At 36.2% G+C, this 16,395-nt stretch overlaps 1 protein-coding gene across 1 annotated transcript; it reads right to left on the bottom strand.

Moving 5' to 3' along the window:
- Nucleotides 1-11,451: 11,451 nt before the first annotated feature.
- Nucleotides 11,452-15,772, bottom strand: LOC127681005 (olfactory receptor 52E2-like). The gene is made up of 2 exons (XM_052176872.1): nt 14,864-15,772; nt 11,452-11,472 (listed from the first exon to the last, which is right to left on the bottom strand). Exons 1-2 carry the CDS (start codon nt 15,770-15,772, stop codon nt 11,452-11,454), a joined length of 930 nt encoding a protein of 309 aa, XP_052032832.1.
- Between the last annotated feature and the right edge of the window lie 623 nt (nt 15,773-16,395).

A 16,395-nucleotide genomic window follows, 5' to 3' on the forward strand; every position in this document is an offset into this window, starting at 1 on the left:
CCCCTTTTCTGGACCCCAACTCCCCGAAAGTCCCATCAGCCCCCATGCCTCCCCCTGTTTTCCCACCCAACTCTTCCCACTTCCCCGTTCTGGTTTTGCCCTATACTGCTTCACTGAGTCTTTCCAGAACAAGGGGCCACTCCTCAGTTCTTCTTGTACCTCATATGATGTATGGATTATGTTTTGGGTTTTCCAGTTTTCAAGGTTAACACCCACTTATTAGTAAGTGCATACCATGATTCATCTTTTCAGTCTGGGTTACCTCACTTGGTATGATGTTCTCCAGCTCCATTGTGTAGATATACCACATTTTTTGCAACTACTCTTCTGTTGAGGGATATCTGTGTTCTTTCCAGCTTCTGGCAATTATAAATAGGGCTGCTATGAACATAGTGGAACATGTATCCTTATTACATGCTGGGGAATCTTCTTGGGTATATGCCCAGGAGTGGTATAGCAGGATCTTCTAGAATTGAGGTGCCCAGTTTTCAGAGGAACCGCCAGACTGATTTCCAGAGTGGTTGTACCAATTTGCAACCCCACCAGCAGTGGAGGAGTATTCCTCTTTCTCCACATCCTCGCCAACATCTACTGTCTCCTGACTTTTTAATCTTAGCCATTCTGACTGGTGTAAGGTGAAATCTCAGGGTTGATTTGATTTGCATTACCCTAATGACTAATGAAGTTGAGCATTTTTTAAGATGCTTCTCTGCCATCCGAAGTTCTTCAGGTGAAAATTCTTTGTTTAACTCTGTACTCCATTTTTAATGGGGTTATTTGGTTTTCTGGAATCTAACTTCTTGAGTTCTTTATATATATTGGATATTAGCCCTCTATCGGGTGTAGGGTTGGTGAAGATCCTTTCCCAATTTGATGGTTGCCGTTTTGTCCTTTTAACAGTGTCCTTTGCCTTACAGAAACTTTATAATTTTATGAGGTCCCATTTGTCAATTCTTGATCTTAAAGCATACGCTATTGTGATCTGTTCAGGAACGTTTCCCCTGTGCCCATGTCTTCAAGGGTCTTCCCCAGTTTCTTTTCTATTAGTTTCAGTGTGTCTGGTTTTACATGGAGGTCCTTGATCCACTTGGAGTGAAGTTTAGTACATGGAGATAAGAATGCATCAATTCGCATTCTTCTGCATGCTGACCTCCAATTGAACCAGCACCATTTGTTGAAAAGGCTATCTTTTTTCCACTGGATGTTTTTGGCTCCTTTGTCGAAGATCAAGTGACCATAGGTGTGTGGATTCATTTCTGGATCTTCAATTCTATTCCATTGGTCCACTTGTCTGTCACTGTGCCAATACCATGCAGTTTTTAACACTATTGCTCTGAAGTATTGCTTGAGGTCAGGGATGCTGATTCCCCCAGACTTTCTTTTGTTGCTGAGAATTATTTTAGCTATCCTGGGTTTTTTTGTTATTCCAGATGAATTTGATAATTGCTCTTTCTAGCTCTGTGAAGAATTGAGTTGGGATTTTGATGGGTATTGCATTGAATCTGTATATTGCTTTTGGCAAAATGGCCATTTTAACTATATTGATTCTGCCGATCCATGAGCATGGGAGGTTTTCCCATTTTTTGAGGTCTTCTTCCATTTCTTTCTTCAGAGTCTTGAAGATCTTGTCATACAGATCTTTTGCATGTTTGGTAAGATTCACCTCAAGATACTTTATACTGTTTGTGGCTATTGTGAAGGGGGTCATTTCCCTAATTTCTTTCTCAGCCTGCTTATCCTTTGAGTATAGGAAGGCCACTGATTTGCTTGAGTTGATTTTATAACCTGCCACTTTGCTGAAGTTGTTTATCAGCTGTAGGAGTTCTCTAGTGGAGTTTTTTGGGTCCCTGAAAGTGCTGGGACAGTCTGCTGTGCTAAGAACCTCCTGGCCGGGTTGACACACAGATGGCCCACCGGGCAGCCCAGTTCTTGGGGTCAGTCTAGGACAAACTACAGCTCATAAATATGTACAATTGTGTATGTTAATTAATATATTCAAAACAAGCATTTACTAAAGTAATTATAATACACAAAATGATAAAAAATAAGTGGATTAAAAATACAGGGAGACTCCACTGACAGTAGTAAAGACATATACAGTCACACATCCTTTATAAAAGTGTTTAAAAACAATATTTATAAAGCTGTCATCAGTGTAGACTGAGTCTGGGTAAATGCTCACCTCATTATGTTCCTTTCTCACGGATACTTTCCATGGTCAGTTAACTTTTCCTTTTCATTCTTTTCCTGTCATGCATTTTTATCCCCCAAACTAAAGGTCAGTAAATGGCTACAATGAATCAACTCCTTAGGAAAAAGCCAGAATTTAGCAAAGCTTTCTAGATGAGCTTGTTCAACTGACCCAACATAGTTCCAATCTCACCAACTCTAAATAAGGTGGGAGTTTTGTGTGGTAAGCATTGTCCTTAAAATGAAGCACATAAACATCTGAACTCCTTGGAGACCAAAGCCTCTCAGGGGCACTGAGAGATACGTTTCATAATTGTAAAAAAAAAAATCACTGAGAATAAAGAAAACTGACCTGGTTTTTGAGGTAAATGACTAATGATTTACTTTCTTATCTCTAAGCAAGACAGGCATGCTCACATGCCCTCACTGCTAGGTGCCTCTACTTCTAGATTCCCTTTCATGAGCCATGAGTATAGGTAATTTGTGGCCAAAGTCTATAAATGCTTATTTCCATTATATTTGTGGCCCCAGCACTAACCAAAATTCAACTTTATATAAAACCATGGCAATAATGGTGTTCAACTATAATTCCACCTGGAGTTTCCAACTTCCAGGCTTGAAAAAGATTATACATTAAAATAATGGCAAAGTATTTAAAACACAAATCCCAATTTTGTTCCTGTTTCTTATAGACAATAATACAGGGCTTCTAAATTTACTATGCAAAAGACAAATGCCTGGGGAAAGAAATATGAGGCATAAGAAAACAACAGAGAGCAGAAGTTGAGTTTTCACCTGGCCTATTTAATACATAAATGAATTAGGCTAAGAAATTTAAACCTTATCTCAATTAATTGTTATGTCTGACTCTCCATCAAGGCATTCATAATATAAGGAAGAAATGTCTAAATTTGTAAATGTTTGATAATATTCTGAACTAGGATATAGAATTTCACAGAGATTTCAGTTACCATGGAGATATTTCTTAGAACTTTGTAGTTATATGTTATTAACACTCTGCTAGTTCCATAAGTTTATGTATGCAGTAAATAAGAAACATGAATCAAATAAACCACTTCTGGAATATCAGTTTTAATATTATATAAAAACTGTATATTTAGAAAGTTTCAATTGTATTAGATTTCATACTACTCCTCAAATGCCACTTAATTTTTGCCATCTATCCTGTATTTCTTCCCATAATACCCTTTCCCATTTTCTTCTAAGTGTAATCTTCCTGTTTTAATTACCCTCCTCACATCTATTTCTTTTTTCTTTCCTAATGAGATCCATCTATTATCTCTAGCCCCTTACTTTATATCTACTCTCTCTGATTCTGTGAATTATTACTTGACTTTCATTGTCTTAGCTAAAATCCATGCACATATACAAACCATATTCACCTTTCTGACTCTGGGATACATCATTCAGGATTTTTTTTTTTTACTAGTTCCATCCACTTTCTTACAAATTTTCTGATAAAAATGTGTCATGTTTTCTATCAGCTGAGTAATACTCCTTTGTGTAAATAAACATTTTTACAAGCCATTCTTCTGTTGAAGGAAATTTAGGTTATTTCAACTTTCTGACTATTATGAATAGAGTAGCAATAATTATGATTGAACAAATATGTTTGTTGTAGAATGAAGCATTATTTGGATATCTGCAAAAAAAAAGTGATATAATTAGATCTTGAGGTAGACTGATTCCCATCTGCCATAGGAACCACTACACTGATTTTCAGAGAAGCTCCACATGTTTGTAGTCCAGGAACATATGAGTGTTCCTCTTGGTCCATCTCTTCATCAGCATAAACTGGTCTTAGACATTCTGACACGTGTAAAATAAAATTGTTTAGACTTGCATTTTCCTAATTTCTAAGAATATAAGACATTTCTTTAAGTGTTTCTCAGCCTTTTGAGTTTACTCTATTGAGAATTCTCTGTTTAGAGCTCTATTCCATTTTTTAATTGTTTATTTGTTTTCTTCATATATAGTTTCTTGAGTTCCTTATATATTTTGGATATTGACCATCTGTTGGATGCATAGTTTGGAAAAAAAGTTTGACTACTACTTTGGCTGAATGACAGTTTTTCTATTTCAAGAGTTCCCATGTATTATTTGTTGTTGTTAGTGCCTGCACTACTGGTATTCTATTTATAATGACTTATCCTATTACAAAGAATTCAAGGTTATTCTTCACTCTCTCTTTCACCAGGTTCAGCACACAGACAGTGGTTTATGTTGATGTCTTTGATCTATCTGTAGTTGTTTGTATAGTGTAATAACTATGCATCTATTTATATTCTTCTACTTGCAGTCATCCAATTTGACCAGAACTATTTGTAAATATGGTGTATTTTTTCCAGATGTATTTCTGTCCTCTTTATCAAAATCAGATGTCCATAGGTATTTGAAGTTAGGTCTGGATCTTCAATTAATTTCATTGGTGATTGTGTCTCTTTTGTTCCAATACCACCACTATCTTTATTACAATAGCTCTGTAATACAACTTGAAATCAGTTATGGTGATACCTCCAAAATTTCTTTATTTTATTCAAGCTTGTTTTAGCTATCCTGGGTTTTTTTTGTTTTTACATAAGAGGTTAAGAATTGTCCTTTCAAGATCTGTGAATAGTTGTGTTGAAATCTTGATGGGGATTGCACTGAATGTCTACATTGCTATTGGTACTATGTCCCTTTTTACTATAATAACCCTACTAATCCATGAGCATGAAAAAAAAACTTCTATCTTCTGATTTCTACTTAAATTTCTTTCTTAGGTGACTTAAAGTTGTATTGTACAAGTTGTTTGATTGCTTGGTTATAGATACCCAAGGTATTTTATATTGTTTGAGACTATATTAAAAAAAATGCTGTTTTTCTAATGTCTTTCTTGTCATATTATGTAGAAGGACTATTGAGTTTTGTGAGTTAATTTTATAATCAGCTACTCTGTTATCAGCTGAAGGATTTTCCTGATTAATTTTTGGGGGTCAGTCAATTATACTATATCATCTTCAAATAAAATACTTTTACTTCTTCCTTTCCAATTTGTATCGTATTGATCTCCTTCAGTTGTCTTATTGCTCTAGCTAAGACTTCAAGTAATGTATTGAATAGGTATGGAAAGAGTGGACTACCTTGTCTTAGGTACAGGAAGGTACTCTGTATGTTCTCAAAAGAAGAACATAAAAACAAGGCAGCCACAAACCCATTATCTTGATGTAAGATATGCTAGGGAAAAGCTTGTGGGAGAAACCAAACATTAACTGATTTGACTTAATGTACACTCCACAAGATGGAATCAATTGCTGACACTGTTTGAGTGACAAAACTTGATCCAAGGTAGCCCAGGAAAGTAGGGTAAAAACCAAATAATACTGGCCTAAAATATGGTGATAAAGAGTCTTTTAAGGGTATTTTATCATATATCAGTGCCTTGTTCAGCTAGTATCAGAGATGCTTCCTCCTGCAGTAGATAGGAACTGATACAGAGACCAACAGTCAGGCATTATGAATGAGAAAACTTGGAACAGTTAGCCCTAAATAGAATATCTCTGTCAAATCCTTCATTTCAGAGCTCAAGGAACACGGGAAGGTCAACACATCTAAGTACTTCTTGTTGACACTCAGTGCATTTCTTTGTATTCCTTTGCCAATAGTCTTTTATTGTAATTTCAACTGATGAATAAAATATTTGCTGTCTTGTAGCACGTCTTCTTTCTGTGTCTTGGTCTGAAAGCTAATCACTACTTGATAGTGCTTCAATACGAAACATTTTTCATTTTAGATAAGTTATTTTATTTTGAAACATTTGTTGAGTACAGAATGTGTATTCTTTTTTTGTCATATTTCATCTATTCTTTGAAATTTTCTATACTTGAATACAATGTTTCATGATCATATTTATTCTCTTTCACACATCCTCTTTAACCCTCTCAACAATTTCCTATCATAACATCATCCTCTGACTCTCATAACTTTTTAAAATTTGTTATTGATTTATTTAACCAGTGTGTCCAATTTACTCTATTTGTGTAAACATGTTTGTGGGATCATCTGCTGGGCATGGAACACCTACCATTAACTCTATCCCTGAAAAAAAGTGACTCTCTCCTCCAGCAACCATGAACTGCCAATAGCTCCTAAACTAGCTATGGGGCCTCAGGAGCTCAATCTCATTCCATGAAGGACTTTTTCATTTCCTTAATTTTTTTGTATTATAAAATAATTATGTCACTCACCTCTTTTGTTTCTTCCCTCCAAACTTTCCCAGGTACTCCCCCTGTCTCACTTACAAATTTATGGCCTTGTTTTGTTTTAGAATCTTTTAGCATTTGAATTTTAAGGAGTAAAGTAAAATACATTTTTTATAATTCACAATAAATATTACTCAAAAGTTTAGAAACATATTAATCATAGATTTTTAAACATAAATTATATTATATTTTTAAAAATATTATTTAACAGCTGAAACATTTTTATGCTTGCATTGGAGGCAAAACTGAACAGAATCTTAATTCAATAGAGTACACTGTTTCTAAAAAACTTGTCATAAGTATCACAGACCTATGACACAAAAAATCACTAAATAGCATTTATTCAGTTTAATGTATTTTCCAAAGTCATCTTCCAATAAAATAGAAATTCTACAACTCATCCTATAAGAATAATGGATAAAGAAAATGTGGTACATTTACACATGGTGTACTTCTCAGCAATTAGGGAAAAATGACATCATGTAATTTGCAAACAAATGGATGGAACTAAAAAAAAATTATCCTGAGTGAGGTATCCCAGTCCTAGAAAGAAAAACCTGGTATATACTCACTTATAAGTTGACATTAGCTTTAAAGGCTGACCATGCTATAATCACAGACACAGAGACGGTAAATAACAGAGAGGGCTCTAACGGTAATGTGTGGCTCTCCCTGAGAAAGGAAAATAGAATATATTTTTGTGGATGTTGGAGGCAGATCAAAATAAGAACAGGAGGAATTGGATTGAGGAAGGAAGGATGGAGGGAGAGGGTATAGGAATTGGCCACTGAAATTGAAGGGGCACTTGGGAGTAGTGTGGAATTCTAGTGTAGTGGAAACTTCCTGAAATCTAGGAGGGTGACCCTGATGAGAACACCTAGTAATGGAAGGCATGCAGCCTGAACCAATCATCTTCTGTAACCACACAAGGTCTTCTGTGATGAACCTGGAACAGCAACCTTCCACCTATAACCTGTCCTGCCTGTAAAATGTAACAGGAGCTTTGGTATTGGCCAACCAATGACTGGCTTAACCTGATGCCCAAGCCACTAGAGGGAGCCCATACCCAACACTGCCTGCATGGCCAGGAACTGGAATCTGGATGACCCAGACTTCATATAGACACAAACACAACTAGAAGAAAAAAGAAAAGGAAAGAAAAAGAAAAAAGAGAGAAAGAAAGAAAGAAAGAAAGAAAGAAAGAAAGAAAGAAAGAAAGAAAGAAAGAAAGAAAGAAAGAAAGAAAGAAAGAAAGAAAGAAAGAAAAGGAAAAGAAAATATAAAGAACTTAAGAAGTTAGACTCCAGAAAACCAAACAAACCTATTAAAAAATGGGGTACAGAGTTAAACAGGGAATTCTCACCTGAAGAACTTCGGATGGCGGGGAAGCATCTTAAAAAATGCTCAACTTCATTAGTCATTAGGGAAATGCAAATCAAAACAACCCTGAGATTTCACCTTACACCAGTCAGAATGGCTAAGATTAAAAATTCAGGAGACAGCGGGTGTTGGAGAGGATGTGGAGAAAGAGGAACACTCCTCCACTGCTGGTGGGGTTGCAAATTGGTACAACCACTCTGGAAATCAGTCTGGCGGTTCCTCCGAAAACTGGGCACCTCACTTCCAGAAGATCCTGCTATACCACTCCTGGACATATACCCAGAGGATTCCCCACCATGTAATAAGGATACATGCACTACTATGTTCATAGCAGCCCTATTTATAATTGCCAGATGCTGGAAAGAACCCAGGTATCCCTCAACAGAAGAGTGGATGCAAAAAATGTGGTATATCTACACAATGGAGTACTATTCAGCCATTAGAAACAATGAATTCATGAAATTCTTAGGCAAATGGATGGAGCTAGAAAACATCATACTAAGTGAGGTAACCCAGACTCAAAAGGTGACTCATGGTATGCACTCACTAATAAGTGGATATTAACCTAGAAAACTGGAATACCCCAAACATAATCCATACATCAAATGAGGTACAAGAAGAAAGGAGGAGTGGCCCCTTGTTCTAGAAAGACTCAGTGAAGAAGTATAGGGCAAAACCAGAACGGGGAAGTGGGAAGGGGTGGGTGGGAGGACAGGGGGAGAAAAGGGAGGCTTATGGGACTTTCGGGGAGTGGGGGGCTAGAAAAGGGGAAATCATTTGAAATGTAAATAAAAAATATATCGAATAATAATAAAAAAAAGAAAAGAAAAGCCACAAAAAAAAAATCTGTTATATTCATGTACGAGTGCCTAGTCCAATTGTCAGCAGGAAGCTTCCTTGAAGTAGAAGCTTCTGGTTTCTTTGGAAAGTCAATTATGTCAAATGATATTTTGCTGGGGCACAGAGGTGAATGAATATTTTGCTAAAGCAGACAGTCTCTAATAAGGGAGTTTGAATATTTACTTAGAACACACTTTTATTAAAAAAAGACAAAATACAACGTTTAGTTTGAACATATGTATAGTATAGCACTTAAAGAATTGAGTGTGTTTTGATATCACAGAAGGTTCAATACAATTATGTAGTAAATAAGTAAATTAATTTTTTACCCTTACATATCAGGTATAATACTAGGAATGAGGCAGAAATGATATCTTTCAAGACTGATAAAAGGTTAAGTTAAAAAAAAAAAAAACTTTAAAAAAAATGTTGTACCAGTTTTCAATCCCATCAGAAGTGGAGGAGTGTTCCTCTTTCTCCACATCCACACCAAAATGTGCTGTAACCTGAGTTTTTGATCATAGCCATTCTGATTGGTGTAAGGTGGAATCTCTTGATAGTTTTGATTTGCATTTCCTTGATCACTAAGGACTTTGAACATTTCTTTAAATGCTTCTCAGCCATTCAAGATTCCTCTGTTGCAAATTCTCTGTTTAATTCTATATCCCATTCTTTTTGGATCAGGTTGTTTGGTTGTTTGGTTGGTTTTGTTTGTTTGTTTGTTTGTTTGTTTGTTGTTTTTGGGGGGGTTTTTTGGTGCTTAGCTTCTTGAGTTCTTTATATATTTTGGATATTATCCCTCTATCAGATGTGGGGTTAGTGAAGATTTTCCCCCCATTTGTAGGTTGCTGATTTGTCTTATTGACTATGTCCTTTGCCTTACAGAAGCTTTCCAGTTTCATGAGATAACATTTATCAATTCTTGATCTTAGAGCCTGAGCCATTGGAGTTCTGTTTAGAAAATCTCCCCTTGTGCCAATGAGTTCTAGGCTCTTTTCCACTTTCTCTTCTATTAGATTCAGTGTATCTGGCTTTATATTGAGGTCCTTGATCCAACTTGGACTTGACTTTGTGCAAGGTGACAAATATGGATCTATTTTCATATTTCTACATACAGACAGCAAGTAAGACCAGCACCATTTATTGAAGATGCATTTCTTTTTTCCATTGCATACTTTTGGCATCTTTTTCAAAGAGCAAGTGTCTGTAGTGTGTGGTTTTATTTTTGAGTTTTTAATTCTATTTCCTTGATCAACTTGTCTGTCTCTGTACCAGTGCTGTACAGTTTTTATCACTATTGCTCTGCAGTAGAGCTTGAGGTCCAGGATGGTGATTTCCCCAGACATTCTTTTATTGTTAAGAATAATTTTTGCTATTCTGGTTTGTTTTTCCAGATTAATTTGAGAATTGCTCTTTCTATGTCTTTGAAGAATAGTGTTGAAGTTTTGATGGGGATTGCATTGAATATGTAGATTTTTTGGTAGGATGCCCATTTTTACCATGTTACCTCTACCAATCCAGGAGCATGGGAGATCTCTCCATTTCTGAGATCTTTGATTTCTTTAATGAGAGACTTGAAGTTCTTTTCATACAGATCTTTCACTTGCATGGTTATAATTACCCCCAAGATATTTTATATTATTTGTGCTATTGTGAAGGGTGTTGGTTCTCTAATTTCTTTCTCAGCCCATTTATCATTTGTGTAAAGGAAAGCTACTGATTTGTATGAGTTAATTTTATATTGGGAGAAAATGTGGTCCATTTACACAATGGAATCCTACTCTGCTATTAAGAATGAGGACATAATGAGTTTTGCAGGCAAATGGAAGGAACTAGAAAATATCATCCTAAGTGAGGTAACTCAGACCCAAAAAGGACATGCATGGTATGTACTCACTCATAAATGAATATTAGCCAAAAACTATTGAATACCTAGGATATAATCCACAGAACTCGAGAGAGTTAGCAAACCAAAGGGCCCAAATCAGGATGCCTCAATTCCACTTGGGAGGGAGAAGAAAGCAAGCACAGGAGGCAGAGGAAGGGAAAGACCTGGGTGGGAGATGGGACAGGGAAGGGAAGGGGGGACCATGATCAGGTATTGGTGAAGATGGGAACAGGACTTAAGCCCCCAAGTGTCAGCAACAGAAAGAATGGAAACAGGCAACCCTGTGAAGTAGGAGGTTGGGGGACCCTCTAGAATGTACCAGAGACTTGGAAAGTGAGAGACTTTCAGGATTCAAAGGGAGGGACCTTTGATGAAATGCTCTACAATGGGGAGGGGGTACTTGTAGAGTCCACCTCTAGTGGGGGAACAGGACATCAAGTGGAGGGAGTCACATGGAAAGACCAGGAGTCTCAACTGACCTGGTCCCCAGAGATCTCTCAGACACTGAGCCACCAACCAGGCAGTATACACTAGCTAATATGTGGCCACTGACACATATACAACAAAGGACTTCCTTCTCTCATTCTGGCCTCAGTGAAAGAAGATGCACTTGAGGCCCCAGGGATAGGAAGGTCTGGTAGGGTGGGGGTAGCAAAGTGAGGACATCCTCTTGGACACATGGGTAGAAATGGGGGGAGGAGTTATGGGATGGGGAGTGGTTAGAGGGTGGACCAGGAAGGGGATGAAGACTGGACTGTAAAATAGGATTAAATAATAATAATAATAATAATGATGATGATGTTGACTGAATTTTACACATGTAATTAAAGACCCCATTTTGTATGTCATTTTCATACAGACTTCACTTTTGCACTTCTGTTTAAATTTTGTTCACTTAAACATTTTTATGAACTTAAAAAATAAAAGTAAAACATGAACTAAAATAATATGTAAACTAATCAATCACTAACTCTGAAAGTTTCCTCTGTTCTTGTGAAGACATATGCCCTTAAAGAGGTCTCACTTTATTCTTTTCAGTCAACAGAATATAAAGAAATCTCATATGAATCTGATTTTATTAACATATCATAATATGTTGTTTTGTTTGTAATATACAACCACTGCATTATCATAAGCTATTATATGTTTTCAGCAATTTAATATTAATAGCATTAAAATATAATGAAAATAATTATACAATTGTAGTTATATGTAAATAATTATACATTTACACTATAAGGTTTTTTTTAGACTTTTTGACTTTATGCAATGATTGCTTTGTTTCATGTTGGGATGTGCATGCTATTCAGAAAAGGCTTTGGGTCCTGTAGAGCTGGGCATAAGGGTGCTTGAAAATAATCATGTGGGTTTTAGGAACCAAAAACAGGTCTTCTGCCAGAGTAACAATTGCTCTTAACTGCTGAGCCATCTATCCAGCCCTAGGGTAAGCATTTTATAATAATTAACCCAAATTGCCTTATTACATTTGTATCTACAGCAACAAAAATAAAACTTTCCCTGAATATTTGTTTATAGCTATAAATTTATTGAATACATTGCATTTAAATAAGAAATCTCTAAGAAGTAAATCAACTTAGTACATTAGTTACTATATCTAACACTAATCCAGATAAGTTGACATGTATATAGCAGTAATAATGAACTAATGACCAGATCAGTGATTAGCTTTGAAGCCAGCATATTGATTTATGTCCCAAGTGAAAAGGATTTATTCTTCTTTGGTTGTTTTTTGTTTTTGATTGGTTTTATTTATTGTTGCATTACTTAAGTTTACTCTGTGACAGTTTCATGCACACAAGCACACTGCTTCTTTTCACCCCATCCTTTTTCATCTCCCCTCCCTGGCTCCCTGCCTAAACACAGATCTTCTTCTTGTGTTTATCTCTGTTTTGTTTGTGGCTTACTTGGAGGGATGCAGAAGGGATTTAGCTTAGTGAAGAAGCAGTTGCCTAGGAAGACCAGCAAGCTCAAGTCCTGTGCTCTTAGCTTCCAACAGAATGAGAGGAAGACTGCAGGGAAAGCAATTCCCTAATCAGTCATGGACCACTGAAATAGCTAACTTTGAAGCCTGCCTTACAGGCTTTGATTTATTGCTGCATTAAATTATATTTCATTATACTTTACATAAAAGTAAATGTACATATGACTTGTAAAAAGTACATATGACTTTTATTTGCTACCTGAGAAATTTTTGACAGGATAATGAGGGTCAATGTCTTAAAAAATAACTATTGAATAATATTAAAATTACTTGTCACAAACAATATACCATTTTATATTTATTTTGAATCAATAAGGGAATTAGGTTGAAAAGCACAGCCCAACCCAATTCATTTGCATGCTAAATGCCTTTAAATTTTACTCATTTGTGAGTGGGAATGTGGGTTACCTGGGAGATTGTTTGGCATCCATGAATACCCCCACATAAATCTAGTCTCCACACCCACATAAATCAAACCTGGTAATAATAAAATGTTAGTGCTCAGAAGGTGAAGGGGAGAGGACGGGATGCTAAGAGTCATAATTAGCTACACAGAATATAATTAAGCCATTTGCACACAAGTTCAGTGTTAGAAAGCAACCCTTTATTCTATAGCCTGCATGCATATTTTTCTAATTATAACTCAATATTTATGACATGCTGATATGTGTGAATTCATTCTGATATCTTTATAGATAAAAAAAAAGTTTAAAGAGCAAATAAAAATGCCAGTGCCAGAAAACAAATTACAAGGATGTGAAATTGAAATTTAAAAAAAAAAGAACCTGGAATATGCAAAGCATAATCCACACATCAAATGAGGTACAAGAAGAACGGAGGAGTGGCCCCTTGTTCTGGAAAGACTCAGTGAAGCAGTATAGGGCAAAACCAAAACAGGGAAGTGGGAAGGGATGGGTGGGAGAACAGTGGGAGGGAAGGGGTCTTATGTGACTTTCAGGGAGTGGGGAACCAGAAAAGGGGAAATCATTTGAAATGTAAATAAAAATACATTGAATAAAATTAAAAAAAAAGAACCTAGCTACATAGGTATATTGGTATTATAAAAGATTTTTTTAAAGGAGTTGACTTATATCTACAAAATAGGAGGAATGTTAAAAGCATTGAGCAAATTAAAGTTGAAGAAATGGAGAAGGAATCAAATGACTAAACAACATATGACAACTTCTAGAACCTTCTTTGGTTGAATTTAAACTTCATAAGATATTAATAGAAGAAAAGCTCACTAGAGTAGAAACGAAACAGAAGACTGATAAGAAGTAGTGGTGCCAGCAGCTGCCACGATTGATCTGTATTAAAGCAACATATGATGTTAGCAGAAAATTTTGTATTAAATCCCTCATGCTTTGGTTGGAGAGATGGCTTGTGGATTAAGAGTATTTTTTTCTCCATTCATTCTCCAATCATCTCCCTCCTTTTTCTCTGTCCTATGGATGGAGAGAAGAAGGTTTATGGGACATATAGGGAGGGGAGATCCAGGAAAGGGGAAATCATTTGGAATGTAAACAAAGAATATAGAAAATAAAAATATTGTTTAAAAAAAGAGTATTTTTTTCTCTTGCAGGGGATCAGGTAAGAGTCCTAAAGTTTCCGACAAACAATTGGAGCATAACATCTGTAATTCCAGTTCCAGGGAATCTGATGCCCTCTCCTGGCATTCATGGATACTCTCTGCATGTAACGAACATGCAAACATGCAGGCAAAATACCCTTAATCATAAAATATAAAATAAATAAATCAATTGTTTAAATCACTCATAATTAATCTATGAGAAAGTAGCCAAGAATATATTTGTAAAATAAACTTCTGAGAAAAATTAAAATATATACTAAAAAAGAACATGATGATCTACAATCTTTGTTTGAATATTAAAGTCATGTGAGCAATGTTGGGACACAGGGTAAAATAACTACAGAATTTAATTTTAATTTTAAAATAAGATGAGAACAAATAGATGAGTGGAAAAATGCAAGCAGCTTCGGCACGTCATGGAAAGCTCCCTTAATTATATGTAAATAATGTGTTTGGTTCATGAAAAATAATGTATATTTGTGCATGAGTTGACATATATGAATACATTTATAATATGAATTGGACGATAATGCTTGCTGCATACAAACTCAAAACACATCCTAAACTCAAAGTCACACAAGAGAACAAAACTTTTTATCAAAAATATTCGCATTTACATAATACAAGTTGTCCCTCTATCATGTCATCTGATAAGTATTTTTAATATATTCATTATATGATTCTTATTTTTGAAATAATATTTTCTTCACACGGTCATAGATTTGTTTGGTTCTCACCCCATAAATGACAGGATTGAGCATTGGTGGCACTATGACATAAAGGTTGGCCAGAAGTATATGTATATAGCGAGGCACATTCCTACCAAAGCGGTGTGTCATAAAGGAAAAGAGAGCTGGTGTATAGAAGGCAAGGATGACACAGACATGAGACCCACAAGTGCTGAGGGACTTGAGCCGGGCTTCCCGAGAAGGGAGACGGAAAACTGCACGGAGTATCTGTGCATAAGAAAGAGCGATGGCTATAATGTCAAAAACCAGGATTGATATAGCACCTAGACCATAGATTATATTGACCTTGATACTGGCACAAGACAGACGAGCGAGGCCCATGTGCTCACAGTAGGTGTGGGGGATGACATTATTCCCACAGAAGGGTAACCGTAGTATGAGAAATACAAACGGGATAACAGAAAGAAATGATCTCACTAGTACACCCAGACCAATCATGGAAACAGCCTTGTTGGTGAGGATAGTGCTATATCGAAGTGGATTGCAGATGGCCACATAGCGGTCATAAGCCATCGCCAAGAGGACTGCTGACTCCATGCCTGTGAAGTTGTGGATAAAAAACATCTGTGTGAGGCAGGCACCAAAGAGTATTACCCTGAAGCTAAACCAGAAGATCCCAAGCATCTTAGGGATAGTTGCTGTTGAAAGGCCCAAATCAATGGTAGCTAGCATAGCCAGAAAGTAGAACATGGGCTGGTGGAGGCTACTCTCAGTCTTAATCACCAACAAGATAGTGAAGTTCCCAAGTAGAGCAATCAGATACACAGCACAGAAGGGAAAGCCAATCCAGGTGTGGTGAGACTCTAGTCCTGGGATCCCCAGCAATAGGAAGGAGGAAGGGTGAAACTGGCTATCATTGGAAAGGAGCATCCTGTTTGCTCATACCAACATCCATGGTCCTTAGGAATAAACATTCAATAGTCTTCAGGGTCACATTTCAAAATCTGTGGAGTTAGAGACCTGATGTAAGGACTAACTAACTGCACATGTTCTGTGTTTCAATATAAACATACAATTCAAAACATCTGTAAAGAACAATATATATGAGTAAATTTTTGGTGGCTTCAACAGAAATTATGCCAATGAATCAAGATAAGATTAATCATAATATATTCACTTTAGTGCCTTTCTTCTCTGTTATTTGCATTGGCTTTGTTATTGATGTTGTGGTAAGGGCTTGGTTTAGCAGACTCCCTTTATATATTCTGTCATCATAGCCAACAGAATTTTTTTCCACCTGACAAGGTAGCTTCTCTAGTAAGCATCACTTTCTCTGACTGTTAACACAGACAAAATTATGTTCTCAATATAGTTTATTGAAACGTAACCTCAACCATTAAAAAATAATTTAAAGGCTTAGAAATGACTCATTTGTCAGTATATGCTTATTATAATTTCAAAATTATGTTGTAATGTAGTCAAATTAATTGTATGAACTAGCCCTGTTGAGGTAGTATGTACCATGTGAAATGTTATCTCAAAACCTGTACAAA

The sequence above is a fragment of the Apodemus sylvaticus genome, chromosome 1 (genome assembly GCF_947179515.1).
Source record: "Apodemus sylvaticus chromosome 1, mApoSyl1.1, whole genome shotgun sequence".
NCBI classification, from domain to species: domain Eukaryota; kingdom Metazoa; phylum Chordata; class Mammalia; order Rodentia; family Muridae; genus Apodemus; species Apodemus sylvaticus.